This window comes from Jatropha curcas, chromosome 2 (assembly GCF_041381405.1).
Source record: "Jatropha curcas cultivar XTBG-Jc1 chromosome 2, XTBG_Jcur_1.0, whole genome shotgun sequence".
In the NCBI taxonomy this organism is placed as follows: Eukaryota; Viridiplantae; Streptophyta; class Magnoliopsida; order Malpighiales; family Euphorbiaceae; genus Jatropha; species Jatropha curcas.
Genome location: NC_143152.1, coordinates 32,538,199 through 32,562,208, shown reverse-complemented (window position 1 = coordinate 32,562,208; position 24,010 = coordinate 32,538,199). Strand labels below are relative to the sequence as shown.

Here is a 24,010-nt window from a genome sequence, read left to right as displayed (position 1 = left end):
TTCTATTTTACTACGGCCCAAAGTTAATCAGGCCCGGCCCAAAGCAGCAGAAGCATAATTTCTTTGAAGTCTTTTATGCGAAGGTGAGCTTTTACTGATTGGAGATTTGAATTGGAGCTTGTTTACAGGCTTATTAGCTTGATAGCAAATATTCACAGTCCAACTCTCAGGCCTCATTTCGAGGTTCGGGCTAAGCTCACTTATTAAATGAATTGTAGAAATATACTTAGAGTTTGATTTGTTAAATTTATCAAATAAAATTGAATGTATTTTTTTTTTCTGTCAAGCCTCGAGTAGTTTACGAGTGATCCGGATAAAAAATAAAAATGATAATGAATGTTTGACCATAAATAATATTATCTCCGTCCCACTTTATTTGCATGATTTGATAAAACACGCGTATTGAGAATTTAGTCAATAAAAATTACTTTACCTTTCTTTACTCTTAATAACTCATTAAGATATTAATAAAAAATTTTCATTTAATGAATAATTATAAAGATTATTATGAAAAAATTAATTATTTATATATATAAATTTAAAAAATTTATAAATATTTTGAGACATATAACAAATAAATGGAACGGACCGTTGACACAAGGAAAGGAATTTAGAAAATGCAAATAAAACCATCACAGGAGAGAAATATTTGGTTTCATGTCACCACTACAGTGCTAAAATAAGCAAAAACGTGGCGTAGCATCAAGGTTCAGAAATGTTGACGTGGCATATTATGTTTGGCTTTCAGCAAAAAAGTAAAATATGATAAGGATGACAGGTATATATTGCAATAAATCAGTTGCAGTACACGTATTAACTGACTTTTCAAAATACGCGGTTTTATACTCTCTACTCCTTCAGCACTTTAGCACTCTCTCTGTCTGTACCTTACGTTTGAAGGTTTCAACCTGCCAAATTGAATCTTCTTGGCAGTTGGTGGCGCTTAAAAAAAAAAAAAACAAAAAGAAAGAAAAGGCAAAAAAATAAGATTTGTTGTTTTTAGAGAGAATAGAATATAGACCTTAGAGAGAGAAAGATTCATAAAGGAAATGACAAGCCATATCCATTATTTTTTTCTCTTCTCTTGATCCATATCTCTCTCTTCTCCATCGGATCATCCTCTCTTTCTGTTGTATCTCAAATTTCCAACTATAAATTCTGAGCTTTTCTTCTTCAAACATTTTTTTTCCACTTTTCTTTTGTTTTTCTTGGGTTTTTAATCAATTTAGCACATACCCTTTTCTCTTTCTGTACAAATTCTTCAATTGATTCGTTATTTCTCAGTTTTTTTGCACAATTATTTCTGGGTTTCTCTGTTGCGAAGAATCTTTCTCTCTCTTTCTTTTTCCTCATTAGCAATTAATCTTTTTGGATTTGGAGATTAAGATGATGATGATGACAATGGAAGGGATGATGGATAAGGGAGTCTTGGATGATATTATTAGGAGGCTATTGGAAGGGAAAGGAGGCAAACAGGTGCAGCTATCTGAAGGAGAGATCCGGCAATTGTGTGTTAACGCACGCCAAATCTTTCTCTCTCAACCTAATCTGCTTCAGATAAAAGCTCCGGTTCGCGTTTGTGGTTAGCACTCTCTTTTCTTTTCTTCTATAATGTTATCGTTAACTATTTGGGGATTTTTCTTTTTAAGTTTGCTTGATAAGGATTAAAGAACATGAGAATTTTAATCTAGATTTTTTGAATTGTTCATTGGAAGCATTGGATATTGCTAGGCAAGATGCCTATTTAATGATCTTGCAATTGCAATTTGATTGTGGATGGGATTGTGATTTTGATGGTAGTTGTTGGTGAAACGGTTGATATATCGGTAACTGTGTACTGTTTGATAATTGATAATTTGATGGGCAAGATTGGTTGGTAATCATATTTAGTACTTGATAATGACCAATGTATCTCTCTCTTTTCTTTTTCTCCCTAATCTGGATTTGCTTTTGTGGAAGCAAATGCGTAGAGCCAACAATGGCCAGAGAATGCCTATTATTGTTGAGCCTCATTCTTTTTCCCTCAAAAAAGATGCCATTATTGAACAGATTCAAAAATGCAAAAGGAAAGTAAGGTAATTAGATAACACATTAAGTATATAGATAACAATATGCATTTGAAGCAAAATAAAGAACTTGTCTTTTTCCGAGCTATTCTCTGTTTCTCAAAAAAATATTTTCATTGTTGAAGAATTTAGATTATTTATCTCTTATTTTCAAGGAAATTACTTCTTTATTAGTTTGATATGAATCTCACTGTTCTTTGTGCAAGCCAACAGGGACAAACCGTACTTAATGTGCTAAAAGGAAAAGGAGAGAGAAAGTAGTAGCATATTTATCTGTTTATCTCCTTAGACCGTGTGTGACCCTATCGCTGATATTACTGGCTCGTTACAGGTGATATACATGGACAATATCAAGACCTACTGAGGCTATTTGAGTATGGTGGCTACCCTCCTTCTTGCAACTACCTCTTTCTTGGAGACTATGTTGATCGAGGGAAGCAAAGTTTGGAGACTATATGTCTGCTTTTGGCCTATAAAATCAGATATCCTGACAAAGTTTTTCTCTTGAGGGGAAATCATGAGGATGCAAAGATCAATCGGATATATGGATTTTATGATGAGTGTAAAAGGAGATTCAATGTTAGGCTTTGGAAAATATTTACTGACTGCTTTAATTGCTTGCCTGTGGCTGCACTAATTGATGAGAAGATACTGTGCATGCATGGCGGCCTCTCCCCTGAGTTGGAGAACGTGAACCAAATAAAGGATATTCAGAGGCCTACTGAAATTCCTGATAGTGGTCTTCTTTGTGATCTGCTTTGGTCTGATCCTGATGGCAAAATTGAGGGCTGGTCAGATAGCGATCGTGGTGTTTCATGTACCTTTGGAGCTGATCGGGTTGCCGAATTTTTGGATAAGAATGACCTTGATCTCATTTGCCGAGGGCATCAGGTAATCCAATTCTTTTTAAGCGAGGATACTGAGAATTAGACATGCATCGTTGTATTTCAACTTCAGTAAATAGAACATATTCTTAGCATCCATGCAGTTTTCTTTTTTCCTTTCAATTCCCTGTTAGAATCTCTTAGATTTAGAGTATGATGGTACTCCAAGGAGGCCTTACAGGTGGAATGTTTTAGATCATGATGGGAGATATCTCTGACAAAATGGATCCAGTAGATGATCTGAAACCACCCACTATGGGGGGACCCCTCCTATGATTTTGCTTTCTATTGATTAAATTTTCTAATTTAGGAAGATTATCTTTCAATCTAATAAAAGATTCATCTATGATAGAGTTTTCAAAAGTGAAAATGTACCAAATTGTAATAACCCTTTACCTTACTAAACCATAAAAAATATTGTGACTGATGTTCCCTTCTATCAATAGTGGCTGGTAATTAGGACCCACTGCAATCCTTTTGCATGTGATAGACAACCAGAAAAACTTCAAGTACAATACATGTAGAATCAGGAACATAATAATAATTATGAATCCAGCATTCCGGATTAAGATTTTTTTGTTATGTGGCAGGTGGTAGAGGATGGATATGAATTTTTTGCTAATCGAAAATTAGTCACAATATTTTCAGCTCCAAACTATGGAGGGGAGTTTGACAATGCAGGTGCCTTATTGAGTGTCGATGAAGCTCTAGTATGTTCCTTTGAGATATTGAAGCCACCTCCATCAGCAAGCACTTCTAAGTTGCCCCTTAAGAAGGTTATCCAGAAATCTATATAACATTTTTTTTTTCCTTTAAACTTGTTTAATATAGGATTGCTGACCGTTCCTCCCTTTACGAGGCTACAATAGTAGAAACCATCTGACCTTTTTCTTGTCTTGGTGTAAACAGCCTCCTAAAATATAGGACAAGTGCATTTGGAGATTCATCGGTTTTTGATAGGAGATAGAGCAAGCTCCCTCATGCTACTCAGTTACTGTGCAGTCTTACAAGATAAGAAATGCTTTTTTCCTGTTTGAAATATAGCAGATGATTCAATTTTCAATGCAGATTACTAGAGAGAAATTCTGTAGATCAACTGTATCTTCTGGCGTGGAGCTGAAAAGTTCAAATTTAACACCGTTTGATAACATCCTTATTCCACTGATTAGCATTTGCAATCTACAGAGAGAGAATAGTCTGCTTTGATTTTTTGTTGAGTTTGTAACAGTACCAACTGTGGTTTGCTCATTTCACCCTCTTGTTCACATATTACCCATCAAATATAATTCCTTACAGCCAGCATGGATTGTATCAGATTGTACCTTTCAAGCAACTTGCTTTTGATTCAAGTTTTTTCACTCAAAATATATAAATAATGTTATTGTTCCATTTTTTTTAATCATTCAGAGCAACTAGGATGTGGTTGAGACTCGAAAGAAAAATTATAAATGAAACAAAATTGCTTACTTAAACAGTGACGATGAGTCCAAACAAACATCTAAGGATTGCAACCGTAACAAAACTTTACATGAAAAATTAAAACTTTAAGTAGCATTGGAAAAAGTTGTGTAATTAAACAAACTATGCAAATTATTCAAAAGGGAGGTTAAGATCTCCTTTATATCAAATCAAGAAAATTCCTTGATTCGAAATGCTATTAAGTTTGACATAAGAGTAATTGTACAAACAATTTAATGCACACAACCCTTTCTTTCTCTTTTCCATGTCAATAAGCATAGGCTGACTGAGGGCAAACAAAATCCAGCATTAGAGAAATTTGTCAGACACTGCCTAGATATGAGAGCTGCCCATTTTGAACTGGAGCTGCAAAACATGTAAGAGAGGAGGAAAATTTTGATAATTGAAACTGACTCCGACTACTTGAATAAACTAATAAATCTAGTTTTCTTCAATAGAGAAGAAAATGGAAAGAATAATAAACTATTTCAAATCCTTGTGGCAGTTTTATCATTCACCTTTATACTAACACATTATCAAGCTTATGTTCAGGGCATTCATCTTCGGTTTCCTTTCCTATTCCCTTGAATATTGGGGGATTTCTCATTGCCCTTGCCTTCCAGTTTCCTTGCTGTTCGTTGTATAGCAGCTAGCCTCTGGCGCTGGCTGTAACTCTTCCTTCTGCTGCATTGTCATCAAATATATCAATATGAAATATTATCTCATTAAGCATCCCTTTTGAACAATTAGACCACCAAAAAGTTAAAACAGAATAACAAACTATGAAGAGAAGTCCTTTAAGATAAATGTATGTAAACCATTACTGATATATTCTACCAACAATGTATTGCCTTCTCCAACTTAATGACTTGACTTCATAAGGAAACAAAATTGGCATCTGGCATCCTATTTCTTGCTCACAGGGAAAGAGGAAAGGAGTCACCTATTCTGATCTTCAACTTTAGGCATAGAAACTAGTTTAGCCCCATTCTACCACCAGATTGCTATGCTATGATGAACCTGTCACCAGATTCTATCATTCAATAGCTGGGATCAACTTTTCTCAGTGATTGAGAAGGATAATGATTCCCTGAGCTCCTAGAGGCTAGTGGCCCTCATTGTCAGATAACAAAAGCTGCCACTAGTCTCACCAAATCTTTCATTTTCCAGACAAATTTCAACACAATTTTGAGCATTGAAGTTTGATACAGGTATAAACTGTCAAGAAACTAATGCAGCACTCTGGTGGACAAATTTCATTGAAAAATTAGAGCAAAAATCCTAATTAAACCACCTGGATCCATTAGTGCTAGATATATAGAAGGTGCTTTGAAGAATATTTCTAATTTTTTGGATACTCTTTAAGGATTAACATTTAACAAACTTAATAAAAAAAAGAAAAGGAGCCAATGAACACATATGAAATTCTGATAACATGTAGAAAGCAAACAAAAAGTATTCCAACCTTAAAAACAACAACCCTGCAGTAAGAACCATCCCTCCTACTGCCCAAGAAACCTTTTCACTAAAAGGCATTTCCTGCACCCACTGCTGGAAATCTTCCAAAATCCCTAAGTTTCCAGGTTTCTGAGGCAACTCGGAATGCGAAGCCTTCCATGATTCAGCAATAGAATCAAGGCTGGCTTTACCACCATAGCAAGATGCTTCTTCTGTGTCAATATGCACATAATCAGACAATTTAACAGCAAAACCGGCAGTGCGACAGAGCTCTGTGCCATTGGAGACCCATTCAGCAGCCTTCCCACAAACATAGTCATTTACTCCGCATGGTGCTAGAACCTGACAGGTAAACCTATTCAGGATACTGATTTATGCCAAGCATTGAAAAATGGGAAAATAGAATTTTAAATCTGGCCAACTATATTTCCTCGCACTCATTAATTGAACTCAGAAGAACTCAGACCTTAACCATAAAGTTCACTAGTGTAAGCTTGATAGATTCTGTCATGAATAGTAAATTTCATTTCAAATAACTGACAGTGAAACACAAATAAATACAAAAACTAAGAAAGAGATCCTAGACCATTATGCATCAGAAAGTATTTAGCAGAGTATATGCATAACTCTTGATGAATTTCCCAATATAGAAGCCAAGCAATTGAGCACCCACCTGTTTGTTTGAGTCCATAGAGAAGTAGGCATTAGCGCAAGCTTGATAGACTCTGTCACAAAAAGAAGAGCATATAAGAGGAGGTCCAGGCTGAACACCAATCTGGGGATCACAAATGGAACATTCCAGCAATTCCCATAAGTGCAAGCACTCTTGGCTGGCCTCCCCAGTTGAAGCAAGTCTCCTAATGGACAGCAAAGCAGGATACGTCTGAGCTACATCACAGCAAGTCTTTCTGCGAAACACCCTGCAAAGAGTTAAATCTTTGGAACCCCTGCTTACCTTTTTTGGAGGTTTCCCTTCAGATGAGAAGGGTGGAAACCGACCACCTTTGGAAACACAAACCCCACTAAGTTTTCCTGCAAAGACAAAAGGCAGGGGTTTAATATGATGCTCTTAGTATGATGGATGCATAAATAGGATATTTCCAAAGAGACAAGTAAGCTGATACTCCATAGAACAAATATAAATTTATCACAATAGTCGTTGGCACCTGAGGAATTGGCTCTTAAAACTTGAAGAACAAAAAATTACTGACTCAATTACGTTACCATCACAAGTTATTCACGCATAAGATTCAACATTATACAGCAATTGGAATACCAACTTGGTTACAAGCTACTGCTAACGAAGCATTAGTACTTAGGACACAAACCTATGCAAAGAGAATACAGCATAAACAATAAAAAATAACAAAAATTAGAAGGGACTGCAAATCAGCAAACGTTGCTGATTCAGAAAGATTAATTTACTTGGCGAGTTTATTCTATCCAAAATTCCAAATTTCTAATTTGTGCATAGAATTTGGGATATGATATGTGATCGCAAGGAAGCTTAACCGAAGCCAAAGCAGCAGACAGAAAATTGCATGTCATCTCAATTTTCACTTTCCTTGTATGTTCAACCAATTACATACAAAAGAACCCTAAAAAATTTTAAACTTTCAGCAAAACTAAGCATCAAGAGGGAAAAGAAATAGTGAAAAAAACAGTAGATAAATTCAGAAATATCATTAAATTTATAATTCTGATACACAGACCAGAACACGACAAAATATCTGTCTTCCTAACCAGTAACATGAATTTCCTCACTAATTTCAATAAAGTAGAATTGGGTTCAACAAAAATAAACGCAGGGAACAAAAAGGAGTAGGCGAGTGGTCAAATTGAAAACCATTGAGTAGCCCTAACAGAGAAATGGAAAGAAAGAACCTTTACCATAAGAAAACCAGATTTGCAAATGAAAAAGGAACAGCAAAATCAAAAACCCAAAAACCCTTGTTTTCATTTTAGTATTTTCTAAGCCTTCTTGTTGGGTAAAGCTGCCAACTCCATCTGCCACTATAACTGATACATTCAAGTTCAGTTTAACGAGACGAACTTGAATGAATCCGACGGGTTACCCGATTGACTAATGACTCTGAATGGATCCGACGGGTTGGACTTGATTAAGATATTAGATTGGGCTTAGGCCCTCCGCCCATGCAAAAACTCCCTAATTGAAAGCCCAATCCAGAGTTTCGATTCATTCATGAACAAGGCAAACCTTCTTCTAGGCACTTGTCATTTTTCTTCTTCTACCAATTTTTTTTTCCAATCAATTTTTTCTTCTGCCGCTTTCAAATTGAAAAGAAAAGGGAAGTAACATATAATTCGAAAACAAAAGGCAAATTTTATAAATAAAGATTATTTTTATACAAAAATTAATTATTCTTATATAGTTGTTTTTCGTCAATATATTTGAATTGTATTATTGCTTATATAATATAAAATTTCATTTGTTCAACTTTATATAATATCCATAGCCAAACATGGAACTATTAGAGATGAGCGTAGTGTGGTTCAATTCAATTTCTTAAAGAAAGTAAAATTAAATTGAAGTCTTTTTTTATTTTTAAAAAAATAAAATCAAAATTAAAAGTTCGATGAATCAAATTGAATCGAAATGGATTAGAAGTTTTATTCTTTAATTCTTTGGTTCCTATTATTTTTCTATTTTAATTGAATTATATCAATTTTATCTCTATTCCAATTCAACTAATTTGAAATATTATATAGATTCTATGTTAGTAAAAAGCTACACAAAATATTATAATAATGTTATAAAGTCCCAATTCTTTTCCAATCCCTAATAAATTGGGTACAATTATTGGGTTTGATTGCGTACCATGAACAATGCAAAATGGTACAATCTCCATCTCTAATAAACTAGAAAACAAGATTGTACTATATAGTACCTCAAATATTCGGCATCCATAAAATTAATGAACCAAAGCACATGTCCAGCTTACTGTAAGCTTCGAGCGATCCATTATCTAAACATGGAAGTCTGAGAACTTGACAGATGGAGGAAGCACAGAGGTAATATTTTCTCCTTTTTTTTTTTCGTAATTCTTATTCATATGTTTTACGATAAATTTTTACCTAATATTCCAAAAATTTATCACAATTGGAGTAGATGATTCAAAATACTATTTGGAAAGTTATAACACTATCTATAGTGTTATTTTTGTGACCAAATAACAATTTTTTAATTCCTGTATTATCATTATTATTAAATGACGCTAATTAGGTGAGGAAAAACAAATAAAAACAGATGAAACAGAAGTGTTAAACGTCGCACTCAATATTACAGATTTACTAGTATATTTTTGGAATTGGAGCATTTTTAAAACCTTGGCAACCAAAAAGAACAATCACAGTATGGCGCAAAATTCAACCCAATTCCCATCTTGGTCTCAAATTTCAAAAACTTTTACGAAAAAATGAAATTGAGAGCCCACCAACCATAACTCCATCATACCAACCCCATCCAGATTCTTTAAATCAGACCCTCTTGTTTTTTCTTTAGCAAACACCATACTCGACTTCAATATTTCAGCTACCCATATAATATATATAAACGATAAGGCGAAAAGCATAAGAAACCATATATAACAGAAAACAACTAACAACAGAAAAGCTATTTACAGATACCATATAACTACATACCCATCTCAAAGATCATCATCGCTAGAGCTACAGATCCGAAACATGGAATGTCTACACCAGAAAACACACAAACGGACGTGCTGTCTAGGCACGCATTACTGCACTACCATCCAAAACATGTCTTCCTACAGCTGAAACATTACAATAGCCGGCTAAAGATGGATCAGATCCAGTCTCATATTTCACACGTCGTAAGGAGGAGGAGGACTCCTGGGTCCAACCTCGCTTGCCTTTTCGTATGCATCCGACGTCGACCTTCTTCGAAACCGAAACGACTCTCTGCCTCCTTCAACACCACAAATATTGCATAGTTAATAACATTTATCATCATCCCAATTCCAAAAGAATTAGAATTTCATTTTAGCATATTGACACAAAATCAAACCAACCATGAAATAAACAAAACTTGGCTTTCAATTTTAACAGAATCATATCGCCATATAAATTAAACCGCGAGTTTCAATCTAATTGAACCTAATTAACCTGAAAAAACAAAAACATAGCTTCTTATGTATATCCCATATATAGATATATATATCTGTGTGTGTGTGTGCCTGACAGATCCTGGCTAAATTCTATCAGGCCAACGTTTGAATACTGGCAAGTTTGAGCTCGGCTCAGCTGGTTTACACCTCCAGCACATCATACATACATATAACAGTTCGATCGGAATTATCTTATGGCAATTCAGCACAAAACAAAATGCTGGGTACTCTCCTGGATTCACATAACTACAAGAGGGAGTGAGCTCTTCACAGCAACAATTAAGCATATGTATATGAAATGACCACCACCACAAAAAAGCAAGCACTTGTACCGACGCGTGGCCGGATTTAATTTGAGCTATCAGTGAGTGGCAGTGAGACTCCGTATCCAGTAGGGCAACAGCAATTCATGAGTTAATTGCAAGTAACCGCGCTTGGCTGGTAAGTAAGGCTAACCTGAGTTGGTTAACTTACGTCAACAGCGAGCGGAAAATTTATTATCTGAACCAATAATACACACCTAAATTGAATTGTCATTATCCACTTGACCATACAGAGACAAATATCTTTAATGACAAAATTACCACCCAACCAACCTAATTCATGAATTTTCTAGATGACCCCATGATCCAGTTTCTCTGGAGAGGCCATCTTTGGCTGTTACTGAATACTGACCTACTGCTAAGTGAAAAGACAGGGACATATTTGTCATTCGATAAGAACGAGGACAAAGCTTACCAGAGAAAGGAGATACCGGAGGAGTAGAGCCGGCCGGTGAAACCGGAGGAGAACCGTTCTGGTAACCAGGTGGTTTTACTATCATGATACTGCGCGTAACTTTGGTCACCTCCTCAGGTGCATCGTCAGTGTAAGATCTCGTGTTTCGACCATCGGATTCTGGTCCACAACGAAAGGAAAAGTTAGAATCTAGGCTGACGATCGAGAGACAGACAAATCGTACGCCGTTTTGATCAAAATGATCCATTTACATTGCTTTGCATGCGATCTGGTAATATCAGATATTAACTAAAACAATCAGATTTAAAATAATAATCAACCAAAAATTAGTCGCAGCTATTGTTTATGAGAAGTTAATGGGTTACGGAAGAAATCCTCAAAGGAATATTTCAAGCTCGATGAACCTGATCCATCCAATTAAGGTTAGTTCAAGTTTATTGATTTTAATGAATAGTTCTATACAATTTTTCTTCTTTGTAGATTCAACGTTCCGAATATCATCCGCTAATATGCGCCATGGGTATAAGGAAGCAAAAAAGCTTGCATACCCTTGGCGGAACTTGACCGGAAACTGAAGGTGGAATGCTTCCTGAGCTTTCCGAGGCCGTTGTCTGGTGGAGGCCCCGCCACGGTGTCATCCCACAGCTGGTCTAGAAGGCCCATGGCGCGATGGCGTAATCTGCTACTGATTTGCAGATGACAAACACAGTTTAAAACCTCAATATCCAGCATACAGGAAGCGAACGGGGGGCGGTGAAGTTATTTAACGAAGACTGAGGCGTTAAAGGTCGAACAAGTGTCTTGTGAACTGTATATCTGGTCCGTTGATCGAGATCTGGTGATTTGTAGTGACGTGACAAGTGGATCGATGACCATGTATATTGGGATAAGATCGATGTGAAATGTCGGGTCCAACAGGCCGTGAGATCGAAAGAGAAAAATAGCACGTGGCAGTTAAAAGATTGAAGAGAGCCTGTCACGTGATAGGTGAATATTGAAGTTTTTTATGTAAGTACTAAAATGCCCCGAACTTTATCAAATGATTACAAAATGGGCTTGATGTTGCAAAGGTATTACAAGATTGACCGAGTCTGAAACCCTGGCCGCCTTTTGATATTTTCAATTTGTCGGATTTTATCGTAAAAAGAAACATTTCTGTAGTACCGAGTGCCAGCATGCGTCAATTTCAGCTTTTTTTTTTTTTTTTTTTTTTTTTTTATAACTTACAACTTTAGGAGAAATTAGTAAATCAGAACCTTATGAAATGTTCTTTTCTCAGGAAAAAATAAATCGTTTTTAATTTTTTTTCCACGGAATAATATATCAAATGATATTACAATTATAATTATTTAATTGAATAAGAATAGAAATAAATAATTATATTTTTTTATTCATAAAAAAATCTAATTAGCCGAAATAAAATTACAAAGCCACGGTAATTATCTCCTAAGCGCTTCTAAAATAAAGTTAAATATCGTGAGAAATCGCATAGTCAATGAAAGGGGATATTGTTAAGGTGTTTTCTCCAGCCAAAGAAGAAGATCACTTCACTTCACTTCACAGTCAAAAGCTACACTATAGGAACGTGACCCCACCTGCTTTTAAGTGCCGTGTTTTACTATTTTTAGTATTGTTATTGATGAGTAACTATCAAGGTTTTCATTTGTGTCGATCAGGGAAGATAGTAAAATTAAGGCTCAACAGTAAAAAAAACGAAATTGAATCGAAATTTTTAATTAAAAATTATATGAGAATTTTTAGATTAATAATCTGTATTAAATAAATTACGTCGTATAATCATAATAAAAGAATAATTTGCTTAACATAAAAATAATTTAAAAATTATCACATCTAAAATTATATATACAATTGTAAAAAAAAAAAAAGTAAGAAAATTATATACTGTAAATATTCGATTTTGCTGAGAAATATGCCAAACCTAGATGAATGATCGGGTGCAAGATTTAGTCTTGGTGTAGAAAAACTGATTGGACTAAAATTAATATTACAAAACTGCTTCTTTTGCGTTAAATTTTACAATTTTTGACTCTTTTTTTTTTTTTCATTTAGAGGACACTCATAAAAAGTCAAAATAGCATTAATTATTTTATTCAACTTTATCTTTGTCTAAATATCTATATAAAATTATCTCTATTGATAAATATCAATTAAAGCATAATTTAATCGATTATTTTTTTTTTAAAAAATTAAAGTAATTCAATTATTGTTATAATTGTAGTGAGAAATACAAAAAATTGTCAATTTAATATCATGGTGGGAGTAGTAAAATTAGCCTTTCCTTGTCGCCATCACATAAGCCAAAAAAGTCAAAGACTGCTTTGTTTAATTTATCATAAGCAAACCTAATTATTATACCAACTAACTAATAAAAAAAAAGTGTAATATCCAAGAAAGTGAAATTTTTTCTTTTCTTTCCATTAATAATTATTTTCTGCCTGGCTTTAGAACTTCCAAAACTCAAAAAAAAAATATATATATATATATATATATATTAAACTTATGTATAGTAGGTATTCAATTTCTGGCTTCCAGCCCATGAATGACCTAAAGAAGAACATTTGTTTATTAAAATTGGATAGCAGCTTCTAGAAAGTACATTGCATATACCTAAAAAAGTTAAAACACACCATAATGGACCTATAGTGAAAACAGTAATACCTTCCTAGGCAATTTTAGAGAAGCTTGACACCAGATTCTCTAACAGAATCTATGACAGCTTTAACTTTTCCGTGATATTTCTGTTCTCTTCTCAGGAAAACAGAAATGGCAGGAATGTTCTTGAGCAGGAGTCTGTCCCCCTATATTTTCCCAATTTTGGCAGCAGTAGCTACATCTCGAGTGTTTTCGATGCTTGACCTCAGGGCCTTCTCTTGTGAACTTGCAGAACATGAAACTGTAGCAGTTGGCGAGTGGATAACTTGGGCGCTCACATACTTGTTTGTGAAGTGCATCTTCAAAATATAAGGTTTCAGAAATTCTCTAACCCTAGGTGGCCACTTAACTGGGGGTGGAATAACCATCTCTGCCGCCTGCAAACTAAAAACAGTAGAATCAAGAATATAGTATTGAAATTCATGAATAAATTCAGCCTGCCAATGATTAAAATGGCAAACTGTATTAATCAAATGCAAAGAAGTTGGTAAAACATATTATCGTCCAAAAAATTACTTGCGTAGCTTAACTGCAGATAAATGCCAAAAATTTCAAATTGGAAAGGAAATCGACTAAGTTTTACGTAAACTTGCCTAGATGCAATGGTCCAAGTGGTATATTTTAAACTCATTTGGAAAGGTGCATAATGATTCAAACTACAGAAAGCCCATAAAGTGAAAAAGAAATGTTGGTATCAAACCAAAGTTCTCCACATCCTTTTTGTCCTACATGCAGATGCATTTTATCAGTCCCCCATTGGTCTAGCACCTCAATTGCCCATTTGCATTAGCTAAACATTAACAGGATAATATTAATACATACATAGTTTTAAGTACAAGTCTTAAGTTAGGCTTAAAAGTCTTAAGTTAGGCTTTAGGGGCACTAAAACACAAAACACAATTAAAAACAGTATTGCCAGACTGAGAGGAATCCAAATCTGGAATAGGAAATAGAAAATGCTGGAATGTGTTCAAATAATAATTATTGGAAGTTGCAACTGTGTGATTAAAGAAACAATTGTATCTTAATTACATATATATTTAGATGAAACTTACCTCATTTGTGGGACAGGCGATGTACTATGCTCCAAAATACATCAACACACAAAAACAAAGATGAATAGCACTAGAAGTTAAACACTCCATCACAGCAAGGCTTACAGTGGACCAAATAATCAATGCATGCTTAATTGGCTAGGAAATCTATTCACTTACTAGTCATTCAGATGAGGCTCTTCCCTTCTGTCTCTCACACATTGCTTTCTGTTAAATCGAAAAGAAAGTATGCAAAAAGACACACAAGTTTGTGTATCAAAAACTGATTACAAGGAAAGTGATATGCTACACTGTTTAAAAAATTTAAAGGATACACATTATCTGAAAGTTGACTACATAAAATTAGAAAAGCACTATCAGTCTCCAATCACAATCTATTAGAAGAGTTAAAAACTTAGTATTCAACTCGGGCACTATCAGCTAGCAGTTTCTTTTTATCTTAATGCCAACTTGAGTCTAAAATATTGTGTACAAGCTCAGAAAACTCATCAAGCAAAGTTAATAACTTTAATAATCATCCAAACCATAATTATCTCTAAAGATATTTTTCTTTCCCCTCTTGTATCCCTCCATAAACAGGATAAGGAAAGAAAGGCCATAACTCTATAAAAGTGACAAAAGGACAGCTTAACAATCTTATCAAGAAATATCCACTTTACAAAGATATACAGCACTGACACTTAATTATTCACATTTTGATCAGACAATGAGACAAATAACATTTATAGAAACAAATTACATAAAGAACAATATTAGAGTGATCATGAACAGGATCCATTAATAGCATCAAGTCCATTCGAAAGAAGCTCAATAATCGACAAAGAAAAACTAGATGATTAATTTCTTTGTTTTTGTCACATTTTCTCAGCGGCTAACAGTAAAGAAAATCCTATACTTTAAAAAAAAAAACAAACATTTCATCAAACAAGTGGTGTGGCACACTAAAAAAAATCGTAACTTGTTAAGACGCGTAATTATAACGAGATTTATTATATTGTGTTAATAGAAAGAAAAGAAAAAAGCTGACCTTAAGAGTTCGCTATCCTGTTTCTGAGACGGAGACCGGGAAAAATAACAACGACCGCACGAACGTTGGGGGTGAGAGTGAGTTATTGCTTCGTCGCAGCCGAAACGGTTTAAGAGGTCGTCGTTTCGACTAGCGAACCTAATTTGTGGGCCTGTTTTGTAAATTAGGGGCCTAGCCTTATCAGGTCTTTACAGCTAAGCATACCCCGGGCCCGGAGTGCATTATGAACCCAGCCGTGTCTAGCATTTAAAATCTGACATGTTTTCAAATTTCAAATATAACGCAAGGCGGAAAATTTTCCTTCAAGCCTTCATCCAAAGTTGTTATCACATTTCAGTTTTCACAATAAAAAAATCATATTTTATTAATTATTAATTACAGGGAAAATTACACAATTCAGCTTTTTTTTTTTAATAGCATTCAATATTTTGACCAAATCAAAAATATTATTTTATTATTTAAAGTATTCAGTAACACAGTATTTATATTAATATTTAAAATTTAAAAAAACGAATTATAAAATGTTACTGGTGAAAAAACCGATGGGTACCGGTACAACTAACAATAATTTTGCGGAAAAACAAATCTTGGAAAATGATTATGGCTTAGGGGAGTTTTGTAATCAAGAAGACATGAGGTATATATACTCTGGCAAATGACATAATGATATATAGGATTGAAAGCAAGTTTTTCAAGTCCTAGAGATTCGTGCATTGCGTGTCCACAGTTTCACTCCCGCAGATATATTCCTTTCCTTACCTCTTTCTTTCTCTCAATACACTGTCATCTTCACTTCACCATTGCTTGCATTTTAAGGATCTTCAATTCACCACTGTCCTTGTCTCCCTCCCCTCTCTCTACTTATATCTATCTATTCCCATTTCAATTTCCAACACCTCAATTGCCCTATCAAAGTTTTTCTAATTTTCAAACATAAATTCAGTTGAATTCTTTTTTCAATTAGTTCAAATTAATAAAATATTACATAAAATTAGTTTTTAATACCAACTCGTACCTCTAAAATGTGTTAATTCAATAAAAAAAAAAATTAAATTTAATTTAACTTGTAAGTTTGGTGCTGACAAAAATGGGGAAGAAGAAAGGGCTCTTGGTACTAGTATTGCTTTGCTTAAAGAAAAGAAACAAACCCCCCACTTTCTAAGGCAAAGTGAAGGAGAGTACTGACACTTGCTTATCTCTTTTTTGACTGCCAAATCTAGCTTCATCTACAACACTTACGCCATCTATTTCTGCTATCCTTGCTCCTGCCACTTGGGACAGCCTTTGCTTTCTTCTCACAGTTATTATACATGATCAAAGCATATCAGAGGTAAATGTTAGACAAGTACAGTTATTTCTATCATCTGAATTTATCAATTTGAAAATTCAATCCATGCCATTTCTCTAATATAAGAAAAAAGTGTGTTCTAATTTTATATTATATGCAGTAGCTATCAGTTTCGTAAAATTGTCAAGTACTGAAAATGATATTACAATAAAAGAGAAATGATTCTTAATTTAAAATCTCAACAAAAATAATACTTTTCCTATAAAGGCAAAAGAAAAAAAGAATTGAAAAAAGAATAAATTGAAAGCAAAATAAATTGAAGGGGGAAACTATCACTTGGATTCGCAATTTTAAATATCTTACTTACAGATTGTTAATTAGATGGACATAATTTCAATTACGCAACTAAATACTTATCGGTACAAGTGTAAGAAAATAACTATAATTTGTTTTCTTATCATACATTTCGTCAATAAGTGATCATTGTTTAAAAAATGGTCGCTTCTTTTTTTTTTTTTTTTTTTTTTTTTTTTTTTTGTGTGTGTATATACGTTTTTGTGACCGTTCTCTTTATTAATGTCTTTTCCAAAAAAAAAAAAATAAAAAATAAAAAATAAATCAAGAAATTTAACATTTAATAAATGTCTAGTAAATACTGAAATGCATTACAAAATCTTTTATTTCCACTTCAAAAAATTGGAAATATATTAAAGAGAAGATCATATTTCTGAATTTGACTTTCATAAAAAATTTGAGCAAGCTACATGTTAATATATATTTGTATAGCCATACAAAGAGTTAAGGAGCTGCTGTGGTCCTTGAGCACTGTAATTTTTGAAATTGCTGTAGCCCGGCCGTACCACCTCTACCTTCTCTTATCTTCTCCTGAATAGTCCATGCACTTGCCACCAAAGGTTTCTTTTCAAAAGGAAAATAGCATTCTCAAAAACAACGCAACTTGCCATTTTTACTGCTGTAAAGTTTTCACACCACTGCAAATAGTAGGTAATATCTCATATCTTATAATTTATATACCTACCAAAGAGAAAGTAACCATTTTGCATGAGAAAACTAAACAAGGATATCACTTACAAGTTTACCAGTTCTAACCGTATTTAGAGCTAAATTAACCCAAAAATACATGATAAATGTAAGATATATATCTATAAGAAGAAATATAATAAACCTAGTTCATTAGAGAAAAGGGAGGAGATGGAGGAAGGGTGAGAAACCCATGTTGGAGAAGGGGAGCACGTGCAATGTCAAGATCAAGAAAGAACGACAGTGATTGCACGTGCCCTGCTTCTCCAGCAAGAGCTACTCACCCATGCATGCCCTTTTCTTCTTCTTCTTCTTCTTCTTCTTCTTCTTCTTCAGTATTTACAGTGGAGGAGCAAAGTAGCTGACTTGCTCATGCATTTATATACTAGCGTTTGATGGAGAGAGAGACAGAGAGAGAGAGAGAGGGAGAGAGAAAGAAGTGCTTTAAAGAGATTGAGTCTTGAAATGGGCATTCTTTAAAGAGACCCATAAGAGAGAAAGCAATCTAACAACGCATTTCTAGTGCTGCTCTGTAGAAAAAGCCATGCCCGATGTTAATGCATCATCAAATTTCAAAAAAAAAAAAAAAAAAAAACTCTAAATAACTGGAGCCTGTATTTACAATCACTCACGCATGGAGTATGCGAACTGCACGAACCAATTAACCAGGGAAAACAACCAGATTTCACATCGCGTGTAGATGACGTGGAAGAGGAAAAGTGGTGATTGGAATTTTGAAGGAAAATAAGATTTGACCTTGAGTTTGACACACAATAAATCAGATAGACAGGGGCAGTGAATCTTATTCTTACCGGTTTGATCAACTGTATTGATTACGGCCAATATGTTGTTACGTGTATATTGGGTCAGTTTGTGGGTTGCTTTCTGCCGCCAAATAGAGCTAAACCCCTTTTTTATTATTTTTTATATTCTAAATTACTGCTACTGTAGCTCCAAAAAATGCCTTCGAACCCAGAAAATTCTCTCGGTTTTCTATTTGGCAACACATAGTGTATGGACCAAATCAATAGTCGATTGTGGTTTGGAAAAGTTGTTACTCCATAATTTTTTTTCTAATTTATTTCTTTTTTTTTCTCAGAGTGAATTATTAATAATACCCTCAGTTCCATTAAATATCTTATAAACTTAATTTTATAGATTTAATTTGATGTCTGTATACGTAGGTAAGTCATTTTTAATTATAATATTTATTAATTATCTTAAATTCTTGAAGTAAAGGCAAAATAACGGAAATGGAAATTAAGTAGTTGACCTAAAAGGAGAATTTATTTACCCATGAAGGGAGAAAAAAGAAAAGGTTAACTGTGGTTTTATCTCATCAAAATGGTGAAATTTCAAACTGGCAGAACACTTAGTAAATAAATAAATAAATAGGGTGGGTGAAGTGATAGTATTTGACCAAGAATTGATTGAATGGTAAGAAGGGGAAGAGGAAAGAAAGATTGGAAGAGGAGGAAGATAACGATGACGATGATGATAAATGATGGTGGGGGCAGAAATTGCACGTTGGCGTTGCGTGTTGGACGCAAGTTTTTGATTAAACAGAGGAAGAGAAAGAGAGAGAGAGAGAGAGAGAGGCGGGGGGAATTGGAGTGTTTCTAGAGAAGTTTTGTTGGGTTTGGGGAGAGCAGGGAGAGAGTCCCTATGTAGATATGATTCTCCATCTTTAGTAGTTTTTCACCGCCTCAATACGCTGGCACCTAAATTTTTTATATAAAAAACACTATTCATTCTAAACTAATTCATTAAGTTTTTTAATTTATAAAAACTATATAGGAAATGATAGTTTTCTGAACCTGAAAACGAGATTAGTCTTTCATCAATAGGTATATTAAATACTCGTGAATAAATAAAAATAACGGAGTAATTAAAAAAATACATACAGAATTTTATTACATTATGCATTGAAGTTTTGGCAAAATATCTTTCACAAGCCACTCTGTTAAATATTTATTGGCTTGCTGGGAAAAATGCCATTCATCCCAAAAAACATGCTCTTCAGGATTTGCACAAACAGGGACACCAGGAGCTCCACACATGGTCTTAAATCCAGGAGTAAAATTATATTTACCTCCCATTCCACAGCAAGTTTCTTTTAATACTTTAAGTCCTACGCAAAATGGAAAAAACAAAATTATTACAACATGTATGATTAAGTTTCACTAATCATGATTAGATTAGATTAATCAACATTCTTACCAAGATTTGAATGATTATCTATAATCCATTGGTGTCCATTAAAAAGATCACCATATACAATATGTACATTAGGGTTTTCCTTTCTCAGTTCTTCAAGTCCTAATTGGAGACGATCATTATGGTTTGCAAAGAAGTCATCATAATCCTTTAAGCAACAGATTGTGTCATATGTAGTTGAGGTGTTTGATGAAAGTTCTGTGAGCAAAGCTGCTGTGCAACCAAATTTAGAAATTCCAGGAACAACCACTCTAACAGCACCATAATCTATGACTTTCTTTAACCAATTAATTAAACAAGAACAGTTAATAAATTTTTGCCTAAGAGAAAAAAGTTATTTAACAGAATATAAATTTAGCACTTCATTAACTTACTTTTACACCATCTTTAATGGCTTGCACAACTGGAGGTACCATGACATTCTTTACCTCCTCAATGCTTTTATTTTGGAAAAACCCAGCATTATAATCATTAACACCAATTTCTCCCATCATAAAAAGAGCTGGTTTCAATTTTTCTTGACAATCTATTAGGAAGAGATAAATGAAACTGATGAATTACTAACTACATATTAATGATTAATGAAAGTATAATCTATGTGTTTCAACGAAATGTGTGTGTATATATAACCTTTAGTCTCATTGCAAATAGTTTTCAAGTATTTATCAAACCATTGAAGTTGTATGTTGAGAGAACTATTTATGATTCTTGGTGGGATTTTGAAATTTGCTAGAGTTTCCATAGGCAAAGCAGTAACTCCAGCAACTGCAAAATTAACTCCTTGACTGAAAGTTGAATTTGGTTTTTCAAATGGTTCAACCAATGGCAGACCTGCTGATTGTGCTGCAAAAATTATGATTATATCACCATTTTAGTATCTAATTGCTTTTTAGCTCATTTTCTTGAAAAGAAAACTCCAATTGGCTCACCAAGATAATCAACTATTAATAGCCCATCAGAAGATCTTCCAGTGGCTTTTCCCATTTTTTTGCCATAAGGAAGTTGTGCATGATATGCACTAGGATATTCAATAATAGAATTGCCTGTGTCGGATATTGAATCTCCAAATTGATATATTGCATTAAATTGACAAACCTTGAGGTCTTGTGCTTTACATGAATATGAAATAAGTTGTAAAATAAAATTAATTATAAGCAGGGAGAAAACTATTTTCATACTTCCCCTCAGTCGATCTTCTTAATTTCTGTTTTTTTGGTACAAAGGCGAGCCAAAACTCAGATTACGAAACTTAAATCACGCAATTTCTGTTCAAAGGGTTTAATTCTCTTCTTCTACAATATTGAGGGAAGTGATAATTTAAATTAACAGAGACCAATGAATTGCTAAATTTGGACCAATACATAAATAGTGTTTGTTGCTGGCAAAACAGCTTAGGGCCTCACATCACATATCTGAATATGATAATGATAGAAAAAAGTTGGCAAGATAATATCTGCCAATAAAATTATTATTATTATTATTATTATTATTCAAAATAAGCTAAATTAAGTCAATAATTAATAATAACTACATTGACCCTTTATTTTCATGTCTTGAATAAGCTTTATTGCAATATGCTTATATGCTTCTTGTGTCAAATTTATTCCATCCCAACTGATGAATTTTTGCGGTTCAGCACAAGCTGTTACATCACGAGCTCCACACATCTTCTGTGGATTAAAATTATAATCGCCTCCAACTCCGCAACAAGCTTTTTGTAAAGATTTTACATAACCTGCTTATAAAATAATTAATTAAGCTTAACAAAATTTCTTAATTACTTTTACGTATACGATTCAAATATATTACTTACCAAGAGATGAAGCATGGGTCAAAATCCATTGATATGAACCATAGTAATCCCCATATTCTATAGATATATTAGAGTATTCTTTCTTCAACCCTTCGATGGTTTGTTGGAGCACTTGATTGTGATAAATTGAAAGGTTGTTGAATTTTTTCAGACATTGAAATTCATCATAAGCTGTAGTATCATTGGTTTTGAATCCCGTAAGATAGATTGGTAAACAGCCTATCGGAAAATGTCCAGGAACAAGAACTCGTCTAGCTCCATATTCAATTACTCTCTGCAAGGAAAAAAGATTTAAAATTTTTAAGACTTTTAAAACAAATACATGTATAGATTATTGTTTTTATTAAATAAGAACAGACCTTAATTGCGTTGCTTATGGCTTGGACAACATCAGGTACCATTGCCTTTACCTCCTCAACGGTTTTACCTTGAAATAATGCGTAGTTATAGTCACTGCTTCCAATCTCTCCAACAATGAAGAGAGATGCTTTAAGTTTATTAGCACAGTCTGTGAACACAGTAATTACCGGTTAATTATTTGAAATCTTTTTGGATATATATTATCTTGTTTTTATATATTTAACACTGACCTTGAGGATCGAAACATATTCCATTAAAATATGAGAACATCCAGTCTAGCTGTGTACTTAGAGAACTATTTGTGATTGAACCAGGTACAGGCAAAGCAGTTGAACCAGCAACTGCAAAATTTACTCCACGACCGCGGGTGAATGTAGCATTTGGATTTTTATAAGCATCAAGAAGAGGAACACCAGTTGAAAGTGCTGTAAGAATTTGCAAATTTAACAAAATTATCAAATAAAAGCTAGCAGCAAGTATGGTCAAGTATATTAATGGTCATCAATTATTTCCCTTTTCTTTAACTTTCATGGCCTTATCTCATTTGATTGTGCTTTTCAATTGGATTACACCTTTTTGTTAATGAATCATAATTTTTGACCAGCAAAAGGAATCACAATGTTGTGAAGATCATATCAGCACTGTGCACAGTGATCATCATCATTGCATGAAGCAAATTAAAATAAAGAAACCAAATATTTTATGCTTATCCATAGACCTTGACCAAAACTAAAAATAATTTAAGTAAAGAGAGAAAAAGAATTTTCTTTTCTAATCGAATAAGTTATAAACAAAAACCGTAGAAAACAACTTAAACATGTTTTCTAAATCTTAAAAAGACATAAAAGCAAAAACTCATTTTCCAGCTTTCTTGGGAAGTTTTTTTAAAAGGATATTTCATTTGTTTTTTCTTACAGGGTCCTTCTGTTTTTCTTTCTCCCGCTCCGAACTACCATGGTTCAAAGATCAAGAAACCTTGAGTTTCTTTATTCTCATATAATCAATAATTTTTTAAAAAATAAAATAAAGTGAAGAAAAAACAGAGACATTAACTAACTTACCAATATAATCAACGATCAACAAACCATCTGAGCATCGCCCTGTTGGCTTCTTGAAATACGTTTTGCCATAAGGAAACTGAGCAAACAACGATGATGGGTTCTCTTGAATCAAATTGCCTGTGTCTGATATTGAATCACCTAACTGGTAAATTCCATCAAACACACATTTAGATTGGTTTCCCTTAAGGGAGCTTGCATTAAATGCTCTAGGAAGAATTAGAAGATGAAACAAAAAGAAGAAAACCACAGCGAAATTGAGTTCGACAGAAGCCATAGTAAGCTAAGCTAGTTGAAGAGAATGATACTGCAAACTCTGTAAATATATCAGAGGCTTTAAAAAGAAAAGGATGGTAGAAGTAGTTTTATGATGAAATCATTGCATCGATTATACTCTCGTGCTTGTGTCATTTTAATTAAATTAGCAATTGTGATTTGCTGTTCCAATAACAGTCAATTTACTGTGGTACCTTTTTAATGATTTTGGAAACCTTACATCACAAAAAAATCCGCAAATAGCGACCTTCAATAATACAAGTGCTCCTTCACCTATTAAAATGCAAAAAATATCTTCCTAAAAATATTATTAAAGGCTTTAAAAATAGTTTAATTTTAATTGATTATATTAATTTTTTATTTGAATTTAAATTATATTAGTAAGTTTAATTTAATTCTAAATAGGAAGTTTATTGGATTATAAATTTAATGATAAATATATAAAAATAA

The 24,010-nt window shown here is 33.6% G+C and overlaps 6 protein-coding genes across 10 annotated transcripts; 1 reads left to right on the top strand and 5 right to left on the bottom strand.

The window, feature by feature from the left end:
• Positions 1–882: 882 nt before the first annotated feature.
• On the top strand, positions 883–4,349 carry TOPP8 (Calcineurin-like metallo-phosphoesterase superfamily protein). Its single transcript, XM_012233592.4, has 4 exons — positions 883–1,582; positions 2,398–2,957; positions 3,541–3,726; positions 3,860–4,349. The coding sequence occupies exons 1-4, from the start codon at positions 1,387–1,389 to the stop codon at positions 3,872–3,874; spliced, it is 957 nt and encodes a 318-aa protein (XP_012088982.1). The 5' UTR covers positions 883–1,386; the 3' UTR covers positions 3,875–4,349.
• Positions 4,350–4,540: 191 nt separating this feature from the next.
• Positions 4,541–7,924, bottom strand: LOC105647486 (folate receptor family protein). Of its 3 annotated transcripts, none has more exons than XM_012233594.4 (5): positions 7,757–7,924; positions 6,540–6,898; positions 5,874–6,208; positions 4,927–5,089; positions 4,541–4,774 (listed from the first exon to the last, which is right to left on the bottom strand). In XM_012233594.4, exons 1-4 carry the CDS (start codon positions 7,824–7,826, stop codon positions 4,966–4,968), a joined length of 888 nt encoding a protein of 295 aa, XP_012088984.1. In that variant the 5' UTR covers positions 7,827–7,924; the 3' UTR covers positions 4,541–4,774; positions 4,927–4,965. The 3 variants fall into 3 exon arrangements, with proteins under 3 accessions (XP_012088984.1, XP_012088983.1, XP_089573919.1); XM_012233593.4 differs by having other exon boundaries at positions 4,927–5,092; positions 7,757–7,920; XM_089717793.1 differs by having other exon boundaries at positions 4,541–5,092; positions 7,757–7,921.
• A 1,520-nt stretch (positions 7,925–9,444) lies between these two features.
• On the bottom strand, positions 9,445–11,499 carry LOC105647487 (Dormancy/auxin associated family protein). Of its 3 annotated transcripts, XM_089718351.1 has the most exons (4): positions 11,301–11,494; positions 10,744–10,911; positions 10,690–10,692; positions 9,445–9,808 (listed from the first exon to the last, which is right to left on the bottom strand). In XM_089718351.1, exons 1-4 carry the CDS (start codon positions 11,482–11,484, stop codon positions 9,705–9,707), a joined length of 459 nt encoding a protein of 152 aa, XP_089574477.1. In that variant the 5' UTR covers positions 11,485–11,494; the 3' UTR covers positions 9,445–9,704. The 3 variants fall into 3 exon arrangements, with proteins under 3 accessions (XP_089574477.1, XP_012088985.1, XP_012088987.1); XM_012233595.3 differs by lacking the exon at positions 10,690–10,692 and having other exon boundaries at positions 9,445–9,815; positions 10,753–10,911; positions 11,301–11,499; XM_012233597.4 differs by lacking the exon at positions 10,690–10,692 and having other exon boundaries at positions 9,445–9,815; positions 10,769–10,911; positions 11,301–11,493.
• Positions 11,500–13,262: 1,763 nt separating this feature from the next.
• On the bottom strand, positions 13,263–14,623 carry LOC105647488 (uncharacterized). Its single transcript, XM_037642068.2, is given in 2 exon segments — positions 13,263–13,809; positions 14,481–14,623. Coding segments are annotated over 2 exon segments (369 nt in total). The 5' UTR covers positions 14,486–14,623; the 3' UTR covers positions 13,263–13,445.
• A 5,061-nt stretch (positions 14,624–19,684) lies between these two features.
• Positions 19,685–21,364, bottom strand: LOC105647826 (acetylajmalan esterase 2). The gene is made up of 5 exons (XM_012234053.3): positions 20,983–21,364; positions 20,684–20,896; positions 20,428–20,579; positions 20,057–20,330; positions 19,685–19,967 (listed from the first exon to the last, which is right to left on the bottom strand). Exons 1-5 carry the CDS (start codon positions 21,227–21,229, stop codon positions 19,750–19,752), a joined length of 1,104 nt encoding a protein of 367 aa, XP_012089443.1. The 5' UTR covers positions 21,230–21,364; the 3' UTR covers positions 19,685–19,749.
• A 119-nt stretch (positions 21,365–21,483) lies between these two features.
• LOC105647827 (acetylajmalan esterase 2) lies at positions 21,484–23,716 on the bottom strand. The gene is made up of 5 exons (XM_012234054.4): positions 23,288–23,716; positions 22,457–22,651; positions 22,226–22,374; positions 21,867–22,140; positions 21,484–21,788 (listed from the first exon to the last, which is right to left on the bottom strand). Exons 1-5 carry the CDS (start codon positions 23,559–23,561, stop codon positions 21,571–21,573), a joined length of 1,110 nt encoding a protein of 369 aa, XP_012089444.1. The 5' UTR covers positions 23,562–23,716; the 3' UTR covers positions 21,484–21,570.
• Between the last annotated feature and the right edge of the window lie 294 nt (positions 23,717–24,010).

Bases quoted from the DNA above. Each gene is read 5' to 3' on its own strand.
- LOC105647827 (XM_012234054.4), bottom strand. From the start codon at position 23,561: ATGGCTTCTGTCGAACTCAATTTCGCTGTGGTTTTCTTCTTTTTGTTT. The intron at 22,375-22,456 runs GTCAGTGTTAAA...CTGTGTTCACAG, and splicing joins AATATGTTTCGATCCTCAAG to ACTGTGCTAATAAACTTAAA. The intron at 21,789-21,866 runs GTAAGTAATATA...TTTTATAAGCAG, and splicing joins GACCCATGCTTCATCTCTTG to GTTATGTAAAATCTTTACAA.
- TOPP8 (XM_012233592.4), top strand. From the start codon at position 1,387: ATGATGATGATGACAATGGAAGGGATGATGGATAAGGGAGTCTTGGAT. The intron at 1,583-2,397 runs GTTAGCACTCTC...GGCTCGTTACAG, and splicing joins AGCTCCGGTTCGCGTTTGTG to GTGATATACATGGACAATAT. The intron at 2,958-3,540 runs GTAATCCAATTC...GTTATGTGGCAG, and splicing joins TCATTTGCCGAGGGCATCAG to GTGGTAGAGGATGGATATGA.
- LOC105647486 (XM_089717793.1), bottom strand. From the start codon at position 7,826: ATGAAAACAAGGGTTTTTGGGTTTTTGATTTTGCTGTTCCTTTTTCAT. The intron at 6,899-7,756 runs GTAAAGGTTCTT...TTGTCTTTGCAG, and splicing joins GCAAATCTGGTTTTCTTATG to GAAAACTTAGTGGGGTTTGT. The intron at 6,209-6,539 runs GTGGGTGCTCAA...TTTACCTGTCAG, and splicing joins CTATGGACTCAAACAAACAG to GTTCTAGCACCATGCGGAGT.
- LOC105647826 (XM_012234053.3), bottom strand. From the start codon at position 21,229: ATGAAAATAGTTTTCTCCCTGCTTATAATTAATTTTATTTTACAACTT. The intron at 20,331-20,427 runs GTAAGTTAATGA...AATTGGTTAAAG, and splicing joins CCATTAAAGATGGTGTAAAA to AAAGTCATAGATTATGGTGC. The intron at 19,968-20,056 runs GTAAGAATGTTG...CATTTTGCGTAG, and splicing joins AGATAATCATTCAAATCTTG to GACTTAAAGTATTAAAAGAA.
- LOC105647487 (XM_089718351.1), bottom strand. From the start codon at position 11,484: ATGCTGGATATTGAGGTTTTAAACTGTGTTTGTCATCTGCAAATCAGT. The intron at 10,912-11,300 runs GTATGCAAGCTT...GTTGTGGACCAG, and splicing joins CCGGTCAAGTTCCGCCAAGG to AATCCGATGGTCGAAACACG.